The 22,140-nt window shown below is 37.4% G+C and overlaps 1 protein-coding gene across 2 annotated transcripts; it reads left to right on the forward strand.

The window, feature by feature from the left end:
* The first annotated feature begins 1,077 nt into the window (after positions 1 to 1,077).
* LOC128217641 (haloacid dehalogenase-like hydrolase domain-containing 5) lies at positions 1,078 to 18,237 on the forward strand. 2 transcript variants are annotated; one of them, XM_052924919.1, is made up of 8 exons: positions 1,078 to 1,373; positions 13,576 to 13,634; positions 14,359 to 14,553; positions 14,838 to 14,950; positions 15,415 to 15,551; positions 15,925 to 16,154; positions 16,824 to 17,263; positions 17,652 to 18,237. In XM_052924919.1, exons 1-8 carry the CDS (start codon positions 1,196 to 1,198, stop codon positions 17,737 to 17,739), a joined length of 1,440 nt encoding a protein of 479 aa, XP_052780879.1. In that variant the 5' UTR covers positions 1,078 to 1,195; the 3' UTR covers positions 17,740 to 18,237. The 2 variants fall into 2 exon arrangements, with proteins under 2 accessions (XP_052780879.1, XP_052780881.1); XM_052924921.1 differs by lacking the exon at positions 1,078 to 1,373 and adding an exon at positions 13,135 to 13,294.
* The last annotated feature ends 3,903 nt before the right edge of the window (positions 18,238 to 22,140 follow it).

Below are 22,140 nucleotides of genomic sequence, written 5' to 3' on the forward strand. Positions count from 1 at the left end.
ACCACCACCACCAACATCATCATCATCATCATCCATGATCATCATCATCTTCATCAACATCACCACCATCATCACCACCAACAACAACAACTACACCAATATCAGCAGCACCAGCAGCACTGTTCCTGTCCACTGAGCACCATTTTGCCCATGTCAGTCTATCCAACCCTTTCCAGAATCCCGCTTCCTTCCTCCCCCCCCCCCCCCGATGCTTATAGACACACAACAAACCATACCCAGCCAATCCCTTTTCGCCATCATCATGACCTCTCCCACAAATGCAACCTCATCCTTATTCCCTTTTAAACCTCGCCTCTTTTCTACCCAATTATTCGCCCGAGCACCCCCCCCCCCCCCCCACCATCATCACCCATCTCCCGCCCCATCCTCCCAAATTCCTACATGTCACTGAACCACCCTCCCTCACCCACTTAAAATGATAGCTTACCAAATCGCGTTAGTCACCTTAACACGTACTTTTCAAATGACTTTCACACCTATGATTAACAAAACATAGTGCACTAATTACTACAAAACAACTCCGATTACATTCGTGTATTATCAACTCTTGAAAAAACTATTACCGGCTTACATCAGTCGCTTTTGTTATTGGTAATACATGCATATCCGTTTCGTAGGGGAATGCATCATCTGAATCATTAAAGCGCTTAACACGACCATGAGTGTTGACAGACGCATGCAAGGCCGCCACTTAGTGCGTGATCAGCGGAGATCGATCGCTGGAACCTAATTTCGGACACACTACATCATATCGCTTAGACTGAAAAGTGCAACGAGCGATATCATCTTAAATCGGTTATCATATCTCTGTAATGTCTCGACAAAGATACATAAAGGTCATAAAATAAGCAAAAATTGTAACCTCTCCTGGATTAGGCTTTCAGTGACTTTGATGATTTTTGCTCCAAATTCCTCCGCTTACTAAGAAGCCTCACATGAGACTAGCACGACCAAGCTTCGGCCTTGACATTGCCGTTTTGTCTAAGTTAATGTAACCAAATCAGATAATATAAAAGCAGGGAATATTCTTATCTGAACACGAGACACGAGACGGTTAATTCTAAGTACAATTTGTCTTGTTATTGAATTATAAGGACGCACAGCGTAATACTGATAGGCCAGTCTAGCGGACTTTACTTGGAAATCACTCAGAACATCGAACTAAAATCGAAGGATGGAATCGAACAAAAATCTGAATAGTTTTTATCTGGAGGACAGTAGTTTTGATTGTGACACTCCGCCGACGGACAATGGATTCGAGGAAAACGGCAACGCCTTGTTGGGAAAAGACGCTTACGACCAAACTGTCATACAGATTCGCCTGCTAGAGGAACGGAGAGACTCCTTAACTAGTACGTTCCACTTTCTACACTTTCAAGTTTTATTTATCAGTATTACTATTATTATTATTATTATTATTATTATTATTATTATTATTATTATTATTATTATAATCATCATTTTATGTTTTAATTTATTTATTTTATTTTATATAATATATTTATTGTTATTTATTTAATTATTTAAAAAAAATATAAAAAATGGGGGGGGTGCGGGGGCATTTATTTTACGACGCCTTTGGATTATCCATGGGCGTCGGTCCCAGCGAGAGTACCATTCTTGTTGGGTCATGTGTATCCTGGTTAAAGCAACCCTGGTTCATTAGCGTGCGACAATGTATTATATCACTTTCACAGTGCCCCCCCCCCCTCCCCGTGTAGCGTCTTTCCCGAAAGACGGTTAGTATTTTAAGTGATGTAGCACGGGGAGGAGGGAGGGGGAGGGGGCGAACAACCTACCCTTGTGTTGCCAGACAAGTATGTTACCACTAGACCACAAATCCGCCAGCTTTTGAGATAATTACGTACAGTGCGTCACTGTTTAGTAATTGGGCGGGGGATAGTTTAGTGCCACCTCAATTATTCGGAAACCCTCCGCCTCAATTCATGCATGTTCTTTTTACATTTTGTAGAATACAACCTACATTTAAAGCAAATAAAATTGCAGATAAGAATAGACCATATCATTAAGAATTTCGCTGGTGTTTAAAGTGACTCTCTTATTTAAAATAGATACATACACATGTATAACAAATATCAATTTTGACTGATAAACCTTTAACTACGTAGTAAATAATGTATTAATGGAGAATATTTATAACTAATAACAAGTTTGTAACCCTGTATTTAATAACGGAAAATGCAAAACTATTAAATGATTGGTGAATGCTAAAAGGTTTACTGTGATCTACTATTGTCTCATAATGTAGAAATACCATAATTTATGCAAATTTCTTTCAAATTAAACTAGTTAGCCTTCATAAGAACAATTGTTTTCGACATTTATTTATATTTTTTGAATATTAATCAATAGTATTAGAATTTTGGTTAATCCTATTTGGGAGTAAGAGTGCATCTTTAAAAGGCCCGCCCTGTGCCACTCATCCGATCCACACTCACTGCGTCACACTGCGTTGTTAACGTATCAGACAGTGCAATCGTATTCTAAGGCAGTTAGATGACAAAAAAATCTTAATGATTGAAAAAGGGCTCGTTCGCTACGCTCAATCCGCCAATTTTTTTTCATTAATATTTTCCTTCATGTCATCTAACTATTACTTCGTTAAGGTTATAAAAGATGCACCATACCAGATACAGCATAAAAGAGTTTTATTTCTTTACTTCTTTTCGAATTGTCATGGCTATAACGACTTTTCTAACATTTGTTACGTATTTATTCAGAAAATTGCCGCAATATCTCTTAGATGGTGCAAATATTTACTTTCATGTCAGTAATATTTCAACAATTGAACATAATATGATATCGAAATAAAATCGTTTGTAGATAGTTTATTTCATATTATATAGTCATAAATTTGACAAAAAAAAAATTGAGCAGCAGAAAAATATTAAATAATAACATATATTTAATGAGGTGCACACAGTACACATTTACCAAGTTAATAAGAAAAACGCCATATGTGTTAGAGAAACAAACATTGCTTTTTTATTTCTTGATACCTTGGTCTGTGAAACGTTGATTTTTACGTCAGTTTTTACCCGTTATTTCTACGTTAAATGAATACGTCGACGTCAAACAAAGGTAAATATCTTTCTGGATATTTAAAATATTTGATATTTAAAATGTTGTTAGTTTCGCCTCGTGCTTTCTGCGTTTGATAAATGAATGTAAACATTGGCGTCATATAAGGCTACCGCGATTTGTTTTTATCTGTATAAACTTTTTTGAATTATAAGAAAGAAAAAATCATTTAACGTAGAAGACACAAGTTTTCGGTCAGCATACTTAACCGAAAACCGTTCAAGGTCATTCTGTTTACATATAGATTCATTGAATTTATCAACGGAATTTTATTTTGAAGACAAAAATACATAAAAAAATGTTTACTCCATTTTTGTTGTTATCAAGTTGGATTAAACAATGAATTGTGACGATAATAAATCAGAGAGCTAATTTGAAGCTATTGAAGCTTTTGATTATCTTTAGAACACAAACTATGGAAGCTTGGTTCTGCCATTTCGTATTTTTAGCATGTTCGCGGCGAACGGGCTAAAATATGATATTGCGTTAACCCTTGGCGAAGCAAACAGTCACCAAGCTGCCGGGCAAAGTTGCAAAAAAACGCCAAGTGGCGGGCGAAATTAATAATGTTGCGCATGTCAGCCCTGCTATACGGTGCAATTTTGTTTGCATTGTCGCATTTCCGCTTTTTCGCCCCACTACTTGCGTTTTAAATATGAAAATACACAAAGTGGCGCGGCGAAACTGCGCCGTTTTAAAAAAAAAATGCATTTTCGCCCCGCCACTGGGCGCATTTTCGAGATTTCGCTTCGTCATGTGTCGTTTTTTTCGCATTTATGCAACGTCATTAAGTAAGTTTTCGAAACACAAAATGGCAGAAATCAGTCACCATACAAAATATATTAAAACAACACAGTTGACATGCGATCCGTTTAATGCACTCGCTGAAGGGTTGATCATATGGATGCGAGTGTCCAAAATCTAGTCCATCTTTAAAAAGATTGTCAAAATAAATGATAAGTCATTGTTGATGACTATTTTCTGTTCATCAAACATCAGCGGAAAAATGATAAAGGATGACCTGTTAATGGGTGCAATATTTCAGGAAATTTAATTTCTATATCAGGAAAGCCAAAAAACTGTAAAGAGATTTAACCGCCCTTGAGAGGCATAAACAAATAGATATGCGCAAGAGTCACGTACATATTTCTGACCATGCACGGTACAGGTGACACTTAGTTTTAAGGAAACCAGTTTTCGGTGAGCATACTTAACCGAAAACCGACCAAGGTCGTTCTGTTTACAAATAGATTCATTTAATATATCAATTTAATTTTGAAGACAAAAATACTCGATAAAAAATCAATGATAATGAGGTCGTTCACTGATAAAGCGTTGTTAAAATTGAGGATATTCGGTGATAACATTTATCTTTAAATAGTTTGTGTTGACAAATACTTGCTGTTTTAATAGCTATTGTAAAAGATTGCCACTTAAGCAGTTTTACGGCAGTGTTATCAACAAGTTCCGAAACAGTTGCAATGCCATGGTAAGAAATAAACACAGTCGTTCATCAGAGGCAAAAGCATAAACAGCCACATTAGTAATTTAACAGCATTGAATGTTCGACGCATATGATTCTGAAATAGCTGTAACTGCAACGCCAATGTACGTGTTAGCCACATCCATGGTTTAACGACATTACAAGCATAAGCTACTGCATTTAAGCTGTTACAACATCGCCAGTGTAAGTAATAGCCACCTTAGTAGTTTAACGACATTACAAGCATAAGCTACTGCATTTAAGCTGTTACAACATCGCCAGTGTAAGTAATAGCCACCTTAGTAGTTTAACGACATTACAAGCACCAACGACTGCTGCTATTTAGCTGTTACAGCAACGTCATGGTAAAAAGTACATTGTTTATCATCATCATCATCATCGTCGTCGTCATCATCATCATCATCATCATCATCATCATCATCATCATCATCATCATCATCATCATCATCATCATCATCATCACCATCATCACCACCACCACCACCACCACCACCACCACCACCACCACCACCACCACAATCACCACCACCACCACAATCACCAGCATCATCATCATCATCATCATCATCATCATCATCATCATCATCATCACCACCACCACCACCACCACCACCACCACCACAATCACCAGCATCATCATTATGCGTATCTTCCACCTGGTTCGTCCCGCTTACCTCAATAAATAGTTCTGATACATAGTTCATAAAGAGTTTCGACAGGGACACAGTGAAGGTTATCTCTGAATGACCTCTAGGTTGACCCCCTTGACGGACATGTACGATTGTCTCTATCGCTAGTTCGCAATTTAGTAGTAACACTTATGTCGTTATCTTTGAAGTATTTGTCGGTGATATGCTCACCGTTTAACCAAAGTAATTGACACCTTCGTTATCGAATATTTTGACGCACGGAAATGATAATTCATTTAAAAGATGCACTCTTACTCCCAAATAAGATTTACCACAATTGATAAAATTGTTTTAATATTTCTAAAAGGATGAATAAATGTCAAAAATAATGGATCTTATGAAGGATGCCGAATTTAATTTGAAAGAAAAGTGCATAAAACACGGTATTTCTACCTTATGAGTTTATAGTAGATCACGGTAAATCTTTTAGCATTCACAAATCATTGAATATTATTGCGCTTTCTGCGTTTAAATACAGGTTACAATCTTGTTATCAGTAATAAGTATTTCCATAAATGCATTATTTAGATTATTTAGTTAGTAGTTAAAGGTTTATCATCCAAAATTGATGTTTGTGATACATGTGTATTTATTGATTTTGAATAAGTGTGTCATTTTAATGTTCGGAAGCATGTTTTAGTTTCAGATGCTTCAATGCATTAAATAAAAAGTCTTGGTATGGTTAATTCATCCATTAAAACCGTGCGTTATATATGCCTTTTCAAAACTCTCATTTCAAGTCTGAATTAATTCAAATTGAAATGAGTGACGTTCAATTATTACCCCCGGCCCTCCCCCCACCCCTGCCCAAATTTTTAACCAATTGTAGGAGTGGAATTTGGAATTTGGCCTCTTCGAATTTGACTTTAGTAATTAACAAGTGAGACTTCATACAATTCGTCATATAGGTATCTTTTTGCATGTTTGGAAATTTAGTCGGCTTCCTTTAAAATATATCTTTAATAAGGTAAGCCATCCAAAATTTGGATGCAAAGATGCATGAGGGTCTTTAAGAATTAAACATTCGAGATTATTTCTATGTTTAATTTACATTGATTAACCATTTAATTATTTTTGGATGGATTACATTTTTGAATAACATCATAAAAACGCTACTATCATTATATGGTTTATTTAAAGCTGCACTCTCACAGATTTACCATTTTTAGAACTTTCTTATTTTTTGTCTTGGAAAGAGCAAATTTTTGCGTAAATATCTGCAAACTAATGATATAAGATTGCTGATAAAAGATCAGAAAGCAGATTTTCATATTTCCGTTCGAAAATTAATGTTTTAAGGCTTAAACTAACGGTTTTAAGAAAAATGCAATTTTTGAACTTAAATATATAAATCTGCGATCTTATTTTTTGTCATCAGTCTTATATAACTGGTTTCCATAGATTTTCGCAAAAAAATGGCTCGTTCCAAGACAAAAAATAAAAAAAGTTGTCAAACGTTCAATCTGTGAGAGTGCAGCTTTAATGAATGTAGCTAACTACTACACATTTTCACTATAATTATATGGCAAGTTTATTAATTTATACATAATGCCTTTATGGTAAAAAAAGCTCCCGTGAAAACTAAAACATAACTTTTTGCTACTTTAAAAGAAACTTACCAGTAGCAAGCGTTTGTGTAAATGATGAATGGGTAACCTTAAAGAATAATTTACGAGAATATCATAAAACGTCTTAATCATAAAACGTCTGAATCATAAAACGTCTTAATCATAAAACGTCTTAATTGTTAATAAATCAAGGACATGAAAGCTTTATAACATCTTATTTACAACGAAAATAACGCGTGGTTTGACTACGGCGGTGTGTTAAGTGCGGGCGTCAGCGACAAGATAAATGCATGTCAGGTCGTGAATCGCTGACTCAGAAACGGCTACGTGCATTTATGTTCTTTTATCTGTTTGCAAGTAAATACGCTATTATTCTCGACTAAACGAGTTCTATTGTTCCGCATAAGGAGTTCACACATACTCATGCATTCGGAATAAAACTCACGATGTGATCACGATTGTTTTTAATGTGCACAGTGAATTTTAAACGACATTTAAAAGTAAAAGTAAAATGATACTGATGATTTATTATTATCATGTTGTTGTTTACTTTCAAAAACACATTGCCAATAAAATGCAAAATCATTGCACCAAATATATGTTGTTTTAAATTCCGTGCATTTTTATCTAAATTGTAAACATGAAATATTGCCCAACAACTAAACTAAAATATATTTGTGACCATAATTCTAGACTTTAGTTCAAAAATAGATACATTCACCTAAAATGCATACTTTAAATGAAGTTTAATTAATTAACTTTTTAAGCAATTTAGCACAAATTAAGACTGTGTTCAGTTTAAAGTGACAATCTTATTCAAAATCAATACAAACACATGTATAACAAACATAAATTTTAAGTGATACATCTTGAACTGTTCACTTATTTATACATATATGGAAAATATTAATTACTGACAACAAGATTTACTTTGATCTACTATAGTCTCATAGGGTAGAAATGCCATGTTTTCTGCACCTAAAAAAATAAACTCAGTATCCTTCATAAGAATCATTGTTTTCGATATGTATTCATCCTTTTTGGAATATGAAAACAATTGTATTAATTGTGGAAAATCTTAGTTAGGAGTAAGGGTGCATCTTTTATAAGTAAAGATTCAAGCAACTACATGACCTTTGTACAATAAATATTGTTATTTTCAAATAAGTAACGAATAAAGCGACTGAGCTTTGCACAAAGGTCGTTCTGTTCAGTTAAGAGTCGAATAAAACAACTAAGCTTAACACGTTTCATGTTTTGGCATCAATAGTTACATTTAAATAGTTTCACAATTCCCTATCCCCTTTTTCTTCGATCTTGCATAACAAGTAATGCCCATTGTTTAGTTTCTACTAACATCTTACCTACTAAACTCATTATGCACAAGTCAAGTGTAACCACGCCCCCCCCCCCCCCCCAGGTCCGGAGAATAGCCGGGGCTTTGACTTTCGGTACAGACCAACCCCGGATAAAATCCCCGCGGGGACGAATTGATGGTTAAACCCCGGCCAAATGCCCCCGCACCCCAGAGACTCTATATAAGGCCCAATATCCGCTAAATTTTGCGATATGACAAAACCACCGCGGTCACCCGGCCTTGCGGGGGCACCTGGAAAGTAAAAACACGGCCCTTTTCCCGGTATACCCCCGGACCTGGGGGGCGGGGGCGTGGTTACAATTGACTGGTGCATTACGGAACCCATTTGATATCACTAGCAAAAAAAGAAGGTAAAAATGGTTCCGCTGCATCAGTATACTGGACCAAGAATTGTGACTTATTTTCTTAAAAATGTTCACCTTCTCAAAAACAAGAGTCACTGTTCGTTGAGTTTTCGTACAAGAAAAATCCGTGTTTATTCTTTCGCAAGTATAATATTTCACTGCTGTTTGTACTGGCTGATAAAAAATGTGACCTTCATTAAAATCAGCTGTGCGAGCGATGACCTAGTTTAAAGAGAACATTGTTTACGTTGACGTCACCGTTTTCCGCTGAACTATTTATAAACCGCAAGCGGCTATAAATAGACTGTTGCGTTTACTTCGGAAGTAGTGAACAGCTGATTGTCTGAGTTTTACATGAGGTAAGCGAATGATCCAAAATTGTGTGAAGGTCTTTCGCTCGCATAATTAGTTGACAAATGTAACAAACTGAGTCATCCACTGTGTCTTGTTAAGATAAAGACGCGGAATAAGTTGATCGAAATATGCGAACATATTAATGGCAATCATATCTCGTACTCGTACTTGACCTCGGCAGGGAAATTCGAATAACAGAATTAGGTCGCTCAGCCATTGTTTGCATGACTGTAACGAATGGACAAGTTGAATGTTCAGTTCTCACATTATTGCAAATGTTGTAGAGTTGAAGCAGACTATAGATTAAGAAGTTTGACGCTTTTCTTTAGCTAATATGATATTTGGTATTTAATGTTGAATGTTTGGGGAGGAGCGATTGGGTGAGGTGAGGGGCTGGAGGTGGGGGTTAACTTTGTAAATTACTTATTTCTACTTCGCTCGCTCGCTCATTTTTTTACAAAAAATGTGTGGCCTAGTTGATGGACAAACAAAATACTGAGAGTTTCGTTTATTACATGTTTGTGAAAAGTAGTTTATGTCTTTGTCTTATGCTAACTTTCGTAACTCCTCGACAATCTCCGGAAAGCTATTTATTTGGATAAAAGCCGATTGTTATTAGAACGTTGCTCCCCGTTTTTCAACTAATAAAAAATATGTCGAGTGGGCTTTGGTACAATCTTAACTACTCGGCCATCTCCGGCAAGCTCGGAAGATAAACGGACAATAGCCGCAGAGTGTTCCGATAGAGTTCCAATAGTGGCTTTATCAATAGCAAGGTCAATGACTTTATCACACCAAAATAAGAATTGTTTTCATTTTTTTGATCTTTTGTAATCATTGCATGTTAGCTCTGACAACTTTGTTTGCGCTGAAAACGAACCAAGCTTATGTTATTAAATCAACACGTGTGTATGTAACAAATGACAGACATTCTTGCAGTGCAACTGGGTTTAGCTGGAGATATTTAAGTGCGCCCAAGTACATTTACCAGATTACGTTTGAGTCCGTTTAGTGAACGATTTTTAAATTTAAAATATTTAAGTATAGAAATGATTTATTTTTCGTTTATTGTTGGATAAGTCTTAAAAACATTGTGTTCTGTTCCGTTCTGTTTAAGAATTAACACGTATTTAGAGTACATATTAAAGCTGCACTCTCACAGATATACCATTTTTACAACTCTTTTTTATGTCTTGGAAAGAGCAATTTTTTGCGTGAATATCTGCAAACCAATGACAAAAGATTGCTGACAAAAGGTCAGAGCGCAGATTTTCAAATTTCCGTTCGAAAATTAATGTTTTATGGCTTAAACCGTAACTAACGGTTTAAGGAAAATGCTTAAAAATCAATTTTTGAACTTAAATATAAAAATCTGCGAGTTTTTTTGTCAGCATTGTATATAACTGGTTTCTATGGATATTCGCAAAAAATGGCTCGTTTTAAAACAAAAAATAAAAAAATAATGTCAAAACGTTCAATCTGTGATAGTGCAGCTTTAAATACAGACATCAATACAGTCTGATTGTTCGACCCCTTTCACCACTAGGACAATATATACATGGTAAACTTAGTTACTGAATTGTTTTCGTTTTGCGGTCACTAAAACTTGACCTATCATAACATTTGACGTAAACTGACCAATTTGTTTTGAGATGAACTCGATTCGAACTCATACATTGAACTCATTTCGAACTTCGAAAAGGAAATGCGACGTGAAAACAACCCGATTAATGAAGCTCTAGCGTTGTGTAAGTAAGGCTCCCTCGAAATATAAGAAGTCGGTCTACATTCACATTCAGTTTTTGTCACCGCCGAAATTCATTTTTAGTACTTAAGTATTTCTTTTTTCTCTCCGTTATTTAGGAATTTAGTGGGCGCGCTCCTTGTGCATCCCCCCTCTCAGAATCCGCTAGAGAAACTGACGTTAAATACTTGAAAAACAAACACGTAATAATAAGTAGAACACAGACAAAGCGACAGTCAAAGTCTAACACTGTTTACGAAGTAAACATGTAACATGTAAACAGATCAACACCAGACACTGTAACATGAATAACCCTAAATGCTATTTTATACACGAAAAATAAGATCAATTAATGTTAAACAAAATAAGTAAAAAATAGTGCCATTTCCACTAAAGGGAATGAACTTGCGGCGCCGTTTGTGAGCTATAGCAAGCTAATACCAAGAACGCCCTGCAGCTAGACAAACATGAACCTTAATGTTCTACAGGCCTAGAAACCCAGATAATTTCATTCCATCACGCAGGCTCTCTTACCCTCCTTTACAATATCAGTCAGCGTTGGTGAATACAGTGTATACTAGTATAAGTATTTAGTAAATGGGTGGCAGAACCTGCATGGTAATCTTAGTATGTAAATACTATTTACATACTAAGACTACCATGCAGGTTCTGCCACCCATAGGTGGCAATATCAGTCAGCGATGGTGAATATTGTATATAAGAATATATATAATAAGATTACAATGCATGTACTCTGTTATCCGTAGGGGGCAGTATCAGTCAGCGATGATGAATACAATGTATATATAAGTATTTACATACTAAGATATCCATGCAAGTTCAGCTCCCCATAGGGGACAGTTTCAGTCAACCCCCACCTGCCAACATTCTAAACAATTTAAAATTTTGTCCTGAGGGAGGGGCGAATGTCAAATGGGTATATCCCTTAAGTACGCACCCTCTAACGTAAATTCCTGGATGCGCCCCTGAAACATATTATATTTTCAGCATCTCTGACTAAATCGTCGAAGTTTACTTTTTATGTCAATATCGGTGAAAAACAGGATATAAAATAAACTAAAATTTGAAATTGTTCACTTGCTCGCACCCCCCCCCCCCCCCACACACACCCTGCCAACATTTTAAATTTTGTTCTGAGGGAGGGTCCAATGTCAAAAGGGTGTACCCCTAACTTACACCCCCTAACGTAAATTCCTTGATACATCCCTAAAGCATACAATATTTGCACAATATCAGACTGTAACTGTCACCTGTGCTACTGTCACACCTCCATATCATGGAAGAAAACTTGCACGCGAACTTCTGACAATGCAACCACGCACTTTTGTAACCCTTTTAATAAAGTATGCCGCCGGCGGAAACGAAAACTGTCTTATCTAAGTGTACCATCGTCGACCGACATGAGTGTTATTAATCTTGAATAAATAGACAAATGCAGGATATCTCTTATTCCGACATCATCGTTTTCCTAGATAAATGATTTAGAACAGTCAGCATTTGTCAATATAGAAAGAAGATTTATAAATAGTAGTTAATTATTTGATGGAGCTAATGCACCAGTCAGTTGTAGCCACGCCCCCCCCCCCCAGGTCCGGGGAATAGCGTGGACTTTCGGTCCAGCCAACCCCGGGTAAAATCCCCGCCCTGCGGAGACAAACTGTTGATAAAATCCCCGCCAAATGCCCCCGTACCCCAGGGACCCTGGTAAAGGCCCATTCCCCGCTATTTTTGCGCGAAGACAAAACCACCGCATTCACCCGGCACTTCGAGCCCACCTGGAAGGTAATATCATGGCCCATTTCCCCGGCGATCCCCGGTATACCCCCGGACCTGGGATTGGGAGGGGGGGCGTGGTTACAATTGACTGGTGCATAAAAGAGTAATGGCAAGAATTTGCAATACGTAAATACATTTAAATTTATTCTAACATTAACTTTTTTTATTTTAATTAGTTATATAAATACATTATCTTATTGTTTTTAAATTGTGTTTTGGTGGGAAAATCGCATAAACAAACATATTTACGCCATTCCAAATTAACATAAATTATAATTTCATGCAAAACATGTAATATTGTATTTATCATGATGTCGCTAAATGAAAGTAAATAATGCGAGAAAATCGGTAAATAAAACATAACATCAAATACTAATGTGCTTGTTTGTTTCGTTCGATTTTTTTTTGGTGACATAATTCTTAATATAGTAAACATGTTTTCTTCTTCTGTTATCGGTGCACGGTTAAATCGTTGAACTATTTTACATGTATGTTTTGCATTAGTTTGACCAAGATAAAATATAGTACCGTAACCTCTTTCCAGCCAATCAGAAACTAGGACAGATCACGTGATCGTGGGAAATAAGTAAACACTCTGAGCGTATATAAGCGAGTGTGGTTCTATGTAAACTCAAAACATTTGAATATTGAATTGATAACTTGTTGTAATACTGCAGGATATTAGTATTTCTTCGTCGACGTTATTTTGAGTTTGCATATAAGCATTTAAATATGAGGGACATTGCAAATATGAGGGACATTGCAATTTGCCAAGACGATGGTTACAATACTGGTGTGTGTTTATTTTAAAACATGGACTCATTTTAAATTTATAAATCTAATCGGAACGCAAAAGAATATTACTTATGCAACGATTTTCTTTACAATCAAAGAAAAAATATACTTGAACGTCAAGGAGTTGAGATGATTGAAATTAAATTAAATTAAAAATAAATGTTCGTATTGATTATGGGTTGTTTTTTTCTAGTGATGGGGTTTTATTGCACTTCCAATTTGATTATGTTTAATATTTGTGGTATGATAAAAGCAGTTGATTTTTTTTTATATTTTCAGATGGCTCCGACTGTTCAGATCTCACAAAGGATCTCAAGCAAGCCATTCTTGAAGATGAGGTAAGCGCCCTTTTCGCTTCCTTTTTTCCATAGTTTATAAACACAAACCGTCCTCCTTTCTATTTTACCCGCTTTCCAAAATTGTGGCGAAAACAACGTTGTTCACTTTCAACTTAACTTGTTCCAGATCAAATTCTGAATCTGAATAGATTTGCACTTTATCGTATTTATAGCTTCTTTCAGCGAAACACGCGCTCACAAATATCGTAGTAAAAACAGCTGATCGCGTAAACATTGCGTGACGCACTGGTATGCTACAGTCTGTTTCAAAGTTTACATTGCTCTTTTCGTGATACCTGGGAGTAGGATATTTGTTATTGGTCCCAGGTGAAACTTAAGTGATATTATCACTTTGAACGAAAAGATTCATGCTTCTAACGGATGTGCACTTTTCTCTTCTGTTTTAAAAATATCAACAGGGTAGATATCAAATTTCGGTAAACATCTTATTTTGTAAATATCGGCTGCAAAATATGATTATCGGAATTATGTAACCGAAACTGCATTCTGAAGTCTGTGGTGCGTGCTTGTTTTTCTGTTAACATGAGGGCGTTACTTTACGTAATTAATGTTCTTATCTTTTTCTTCTGAATTGGGGTGAAACATAATTATGTCAATAAACAATTTCTTATATCGGTCATGGAATAACAACTCGTCAAAAAACAAACAACTATTAGCTTTACATCCGAGTTTATCAAAACATATCCATCCTTTCTCGTTGCAGCCGGACTTTGGCGTGCTGTTTGACGTTGATGGCGTTTTAGCCCGCGGCTCCACGCCTCTCAAGGCAGCAGTGGAGGCCATCGAGCTTCTGAAGGACAATGAAGGGCGGCTACGAGTTCCGGTCGCGTTCGTAACAAACGCTTGCAACAGGTCGCATGACAAGGCGGCGCAGATTCAAAAATGGCTAAACATTCAGGTAGGGGCGAATATTCAAAATTAATAGCAAACTTACTTTTCCCTGAAGTTATCACTTAATATTTAAAGAAGTTTTAAAGCCCATGACATTGGATTCAATTTAGAATCAAATATTGAAAACTACAGATAAGTATATAACATTTAGCAGCACGTTAAAAAGAACTCTAAACGATTTTTTCCACGCAAGCAGTAATAGTTAGTGTGATATTCGGACAGTCAATTATGACTATTGCATGATAACCGCATCCCAACACCGTGCATTATATTTAATCCCTTATTCTGTAGGTGGCGCTTGACCAAGTGATACACGCCCCCACCCCAGCCCGCCTCCTGACAGAGTTTCACAATAAACACGTGCTTGTTATCGGCCAGGAGCACAGGGTCGAAATCGCCAATGAGTATCCTTTTGTGAAAAAATGAATAACGATGTATTGGATAAAACAACCATATCAAAAACAGCAATGCAGTAACCATAATGGCATCATCATCCAAAAATGTTTTTAATCGATTCATTATTTTACTGAGCACTCATTTATTTATATAAAGTAACGAAATAACAACAACAACAACAACAACAACAACAACAACAACAACAACAACAACAACAACAGCAGCAGCAGCAGCAACAATAACATTAACAACAGCAACAACGACAATGAAGACAACAGCAACAGAAAATAACGACGACAATAATACCACCACCACAACCAACAACAACAACATTAACAACAACAACGTAGTAAAAAGAAATACTATTTATGCTTTATACACATTACGACAAGACAAAAACCAACGACAGAATAAATGTCACTTTAAAACACACGAACAGATTTAAATACTTATTTCCTTAACCCGATGTTAGTCTTGGTTTCACGCAAGTGTGCACGATGGAGGATGTTGCACGTGCGTACCCGCTGCTTGACATGGTGGACCACGATAACCGGGAACGGGTCGCTTCCGGTCACCACCCGGACGACTCCACCTTCCCCGCAGTTGAAGGTACTTGCCTATGTGTTTTTTTATAAAGTAATAAGGATAACATAATGAAGTATTCTTTATTTCATTCTAGTCCAATATAAAAAAAATGCGCTGTTTTAGGTGTTTATGATTGATAACTAGAAATATTTTGAGTTTTCATTCTGTGCAAAATGAGTCGGTCGTAAATTTATAACTAGGCCATTCGAAGTAAACATGTTCTATTGTAAGGGACATAACAATAATATAACATATTCAACTCCACGCGTAATTACTTCCCTTCTCATACTGAAAGATACTTGAAAAACTGCCAAACACGTATTCTTGCATTACTTAGATATTTGGTATTTTTCAACCATTCTTTAAATTTTCAATCTTATCGTTAACTTTATTTCAGTTGTTTTGCTAATCGGCGAACCAATGCGATGGGAGACGCAGCTGCAGCTCCTTATTGACCTCCTTCTGACGGAGGGGAAGCCGGTGAGCAGTCACACCCCCAAGTCCGTCTTCCAGGTGAAGCAACTTCCGATCATCGCGTGCAACATGGACCTTGTCTTCATGCATCAGGCTTGCATGCCCAGATTCGGACACGGCGCCTTCCTCGTGTGTCTTGAAGCGCTCTTTAAGGTGTGTACCGTTGGACAAATATGTTAAAAATTCTTAGTTGGAATTCATTTAAAAAATCATTGTTTCCGTGTTATAGTCTTTGTTTTCTGTTGTCATCTATTTTTGAAAACATTGTTACCATATATATACAGTACATTTTAGATTTTGCGTTTATACGCTCAATAATTGCCCTTGGGGTTAATACCCTGGGGTAAATCGCGTCATATAAACGCGACGAATGTTTCTCATTAAAAGCAGAATTTAAATAGATTTTCGGTTACCTTATTCAATTATAAGTACAACTCATCCGTTCCAATAACTACCGTATGCATAAGTACATGTACTTTCGTTCTGGGGCCGTATTCAATAAGCATCTTAGTAAATATTTTCAACTTAGTGAGAATTTCGTAATTTTTGACAACGATTATTTTAGATACCCGCTACTTTTTATCAGACCTATTCATATGCATATATTGTTCAGACCATTTTCTTGCTTATTTTCATATTCTTGGTGTACAAACATTGGTCATTTTCTTAAAATTCAAATTAGAAAAATGGCAATTTTTCACTTAGTTGAAAATTATTACTAAGATGTTTATTGAATACGGCCCTTGGGCAAAGACAGCGACATGCAGTTATTGTTTTTCGTGTAGGACAACGCTAAACACGAAAACAAATATTATTTTTCAGAAAATCACGGGCACAGACCTTCAATACCACGCGCTGATCGGCAAACCTTGTGAAATCACGTACCGTTACGCTGAGCACGTTATCGGTGACGTCGCCAAGCGTCTGGGGATCCAGAGGCCGATCCGTAAGCTTTACTTCGTCGGCGACAACCCGAACGTCGATATCGTCGGCGCCAACTTGTATAACCGTTACCTCCAACGCACGATTTCGAACCAGGAAAACGGAAACACCCAGGATGAAACATCACACAACCTCCCGACGTGCCGCTCAATCCCACGAAGCATCAGCATGTGTGCGCAGACGGTACGATCGATCGAGAGCGTTCTCGTCGGAACTGGCGTCTTCGATCCAAATAAGAAAACCGGAAATGACGATGCCGATGACGTTTACCATGGTCACCGTGACATCATGCACGAACCCGAGCTCGCGAAGCCTTCTCAGTAAGTTACACTTAAAGTCAAAACATTTGTATATGTTGAAACATTTATTTTTTCAACGCTCATTTCATAAAAATAAAGCAAAATTTTGATAAAATTAGCACAATATAAATGCTGTTTTCTGTTCGGTTCTAGTAAACCTTTAAAAGGGGGCATGATTAAGTTATAATACGACGCAGTAGGTAAAGGTAGAAGGGCCTAGCATTTAATATAATAGTAAATTAAAGGCTTAAAGGTACTAAGTAGGAGACTTGTATATGTGTTCTATGTATATCAATGTTTGTATATATTATAAATATCTCTAGCTATGGGGGGGATAAAGATGTTGAGTCGAGTTGAGTTGACTTGGGTTTGACTTATTATAATTCCTTGCAACTGTTCTTTTTTCTAGGTTTGTTCCCGATGTGTGTCATGGAATTATGCACATCTTAAAACAGGAGAAATTCGTTCCAAACAGCTCCCGAATGGTTAACGCATGAACAAACTCACAAATGACGCCATGTGTATGACGTCACAACATGTCAACGCTGGGCGTGACGCGTGATAGAGCACCACGTGACAATGCATTTGATGATATTCATTCCAGTCATCGTCATAGCAACAGACAGACGCCATTCTTCATACGATGAAGACTGAAAATGACGCCAGTTAATATGACGTCAACACATTGTCAAAAATGGATGCCATATTGATATTCTGCCATTGTTGCAAATGCGATGGTTAATGCTATGCTTTGCGGAGTTTCGTCTCGGGACTTCTTTCACATGTATAGCTAAATGATCTCATTTTATCATAGGTTGTGTTAAATTATTTCCGGACATGTATATATCTATATTTATTTGATATTTTTATATGATCTGGCTGGTCAAGGTTTTGCTTAGTATGTATAAATAAACGGATATGAAATGAATTGTGTGTAAACTGTTTTGGATTTTGTGTATTGTTAGAGAAATGAACTTAATAAAGTCTAGTCAAAGCTGGTGTGTTTTCGCATTATTTAACTGAGTATTAAGTTATAAAAACTTCCAACAAACCTGAAGTATTAATTCTCGTCTGTCGAATACTGTGAAATCATTAATGTTCGTGGGGCATTAATGTTCGTGGTTTTCGTGGGTTGGGTGATCCACGAATTCAAGATCCCACGAAATATAAACCCTTTATTCACTTTTTCAATTGCCTTGTTAAGTTCATACTCTAGTATATTATTTACAGAGGTCGCAGTATACAGTGTTAACACCTGTCTCACTGTATAACTTACGATCATTATTCTGTTAATATATTATAACTGCCTTTAACAAATAATGAACTAAATCAATTACATGTGTTTTATGCAGCAAATGACAGTTATAAGCACGTGTTTAAACGTGTGCTGTTAATGAAAATCTCCAAGTTTACAAGATCTGCGTGATGAGTCTCCATACTCGATTTTTTTTATTTAATAAAATAATTAATCGATTACGAGTATATTGAAGGTTACTAAGCACCGAACGTGACAATATACGCACCTTTTCGGTGTTTTCACAGTTTGCAAAATTCTTAATTGGCATTCAATGGCTTCCCCTATCTGTATTTATGATCAGGGTACATCTTCTTTTATTACCTTTATTCCCAATTAAATCGATAAGTGACATGGGTATATGCACTAATTGGCATGTCGTACCACATTAGCGAGTGTCATAAACCGAGTGACGTAGAAGGTGGAAATCACGGGCCAGCGCGTGGATATTATGCAGACGATCTAGGACGATCGCATCTTCGATTTTTTTTTTCAAAAATGAAAATCCACGAATTCAAGTACCCACGAAATTGTTTTTTTTCGGCAAACCACGAAATTTCATGCCCACGAACATTAATGATTTCACAGTAGTTTAAAAACTTCAATCCTCACATTGCAAGTGAGATGATGCAAAAGTGGGGTTTCAGCCAGGCTTTAATTAGGGCAGGGTGCCGCAGAAGAGGGAAAGGTGGTAACAGAGAAAAGGGCACACTATATCGTGCTTCAGAGAACTTGATGCACCCGTCAATTGTAACCATGGACCCCAGGTCCGAGCGTATACCGGGTTAGCCGGGAAAATGGGCCGTGTTTTTACCTTGCAGGTGGCCCCGCAGTGCCAGGAGAATGAGGTGGTTTGTCTTCGCGCCAAAAATAGCGGGGAATGGGTCCCTTGGGTGCGGGGGCATTTGACGGGAATCTTACCAGCAGGCCGTCTCCGCAGGGCGGGGACTTTACCCGGGCTTGGCTGGACCGAAAGTCAAAGTCCCCGCTATTCCCCGGACCTGGGGGCCGTGGTTACAATTGACTGGTGCATGAAACTTATGAATTTCACCAAAAATGTTAGGAATTGTGTTTCATCGAAGTAATTTAAGGTTTAAACGACCAAATATGTAAAGTTTGTATGTATTTATGATATTAGTTTACGTTCAAATAAGACTAATATCAAATCTCAAGAATTTAATTCTATGAAGGCAGAAGGCGAGGACAGAAAGGTACCCATGCATGTCTTCATGAGGGCAGAGGGGCGCTACCAAAAAAGGACAGGGTGCAGCACCCTTCCATAACTCTAGCTAAAACCCTAGCAGAGGGTAAAGGACAAAATGCCCGACTATGCAAAATTGGTGGGGTGTTGAGGTGGGGTGGAGCTCGGGGGGGGGGGGGCACTATGGCCACCTCACGATACAGTAGAATAGCACATATGCAGTGCAAAAAGGTTGGGGTGGCGAGGTGGGTTTTAAGGGGGGGGGGCACTATGACCACATCCCGATACACTAGAATAACACATACGCAGTGAATCCCCCTGACAAGCAGAAAAGATATTTGCCACTATGAGCTAGTATATAAACTACCACAATAGCCCTTTTTTAAATGTTTTTTCTTTTCCTTTTTTGGATAGTTATTTTTCAATAAATTTTTAATTACTCAAGGTGCATTGACGTTGAATATATATATTTTTAAAAGATTATTGATATGATATATGGTCTCGTGATTTGCATGGTGGCAGTGATATTGTACTGGTGTCAGGAAAGTAATGCACCAGCCATTTGTAACTACGTCCCTTCCAGGTCCGGGGAATAGCGGGGACTTTGACTTTCGGTCCAGCCAAGCCCGGGTAAAATCCCCGCCCTGCGAGGACGAACTGATGGTAAAATCAGCGCCAAATGCCCCAACACCCCAGGGACCCTAAGTAAGGCACATTCCCCGCTATATTTGGCGCGAATACAAAACCACCGCATTCACCTGGCACTGTGGGGCCATCGGGAAGGTAAAAACACGGCCCCTTTACCCGGCTATTCCCGGACCTTGGGGGCCGTGGTTACAATTGACTGGTGCATTACACTATGTGGAGGTGGAGTTTACAGGCCGGGCGGTTCCATGATTAGACATTAGAAAGGGCGTAGTGTAGGGTCGTAACTTTTTGTCTTGTGCCCCTCCCTTAGAACCGAAATTGGTTTAAAAGTGATGGCAATGGCGTTTGTGGAACTCCCCAAATAAAATTTAACGATAACATAACCGAAACGGTGCATTTTAGTAGTATTTTATTACCTTGTTCTCCTGTATTGAGAGAAAGAAAAGTGAAGTTGGACTAGGTGCCCCCCCCCCCCACACACCCTGCGTTCCGCTAGTGGAACCTACCAGGGTCGTCCTCCCAATATGCAAGTACAACCGGTGTTATCGTTGTCCAGTAGTTTGTCAAATTGATCGCGCGGAAATAAATCACGCTATGCTCACTCCGCCTATTCCTTTCCGTTATTTACGAATCTAACTTGATTTTACATAATAACAACAACATGGAATTCTGTCTAGTTAAAAAAACACGGTTAAACTCTGGCATTTGACGGAGGTGCTAAGTGATGACAACTACGCATTGGACACATTCCATTTTGTTGTCTTTATTGAATTTATGCAAAACATTTTTTTTTCGAAAAAAAAATGAAAACATACAAATCAATGATATTAACAATTACAATGAACCTTCATAAATTCACACGGTAAAGGTATATCAACTATCAACAACTATTTTTCCAACGTATTTTTCATTCATGTTTATAAGTTGTTTACAAAATATATCTGCTGAACAACTCCAGAAATAAAGAACACTTCGAGCCAAAACAGGTACAAATTTGCAACAGTCTATAGCTGCAAATTTGCGACAATCTTTGTACATCTCTGTCCATTTCCAAAAGAACACAATGACAAATGTGTGTCTATAAGTTATTTTTTAAAACACAATTTGATATTTGAGCAAACCACGTACATCCACAAGAAAGCTTCTTAGAATCCCGTGAAAACATTGCGGAAACTGATAAGCCTTTTGACACTTACCGCGCGCCCTTACACACCAGACCCTCATTAATTAGTGGGTGGTCATTATCAGAAAGTAAACAATCATATTGTTGTCGAAATCCCTAACGATAGACTGGTACCGTGTTTCCGATTAATTTGGTGTCAAAACATTTAGTTATATTTTTTTATCCTAAAAATTTAAAAACGGCCCTATTTGTCATAATTGATGTTCAGATTCATATAAGATAGGTTTAAGTCTGACTATTTCGGGGAATGTAGTGTTTTTAATGGGTACATACCTTGAAAACCCTGCGTTCCAGTCACCAGACTATTCCAAGAACTTTGTCAAAAAATGAAAAAAAATACAAATATGACAACATATTTTGTTAGAATATCACTATCTTAAGGCTATCAAACATTTTACAGCAACAATCAAGCTTGCATTTCGTTATAATTTGGGTTCAAAGTCAGCATCAAGGTGGCATGTTATAAAGAACGGGCTAGCACCTATCCCCGGAAAGGACAAAATGAAATAGACTGGCTTCAGGAGGGTTCCTGGTTTTCGCCCTATTCTGTCATTTTGAACCGAGTTGTAATA

Source organism: Mya arenaria, chromosome 14, assembly GCF_026914265.1.
Source record: "Mya arenaria isolate MELC-2E11 chromosome 14, ASM2691426v1".
NCBI classification, from domain to species: Eukaryota; Metazoa; Mollusca; class Bivalvia; order Myida; family Myidae; genus Mya; species Mya arenaria.

Coding starts and splice junctions, on each gene's coding strand:
- LOC128217641 (XM_052924919.1), top strand. CDS start 1,196: ATGGAATCGAACAAAAATCTGAATAGTTTTTATCTGGAGGACAGTAGT. Junction 13,635..14,358: donor AAGCCATTCTTGAAGATGAG/GTAAGCGCCCTT, acceptor TTCTCGTTGCAG/CCGGACTTTGGCGTGCTGTT. Junction 14,554..14,837: donor AAAAATGGCTAAACATTCAG/GTAGGGGCGAAT, acceptor CTTATTCTGTAG/GTGGCGCTTGACCAAGTGAT.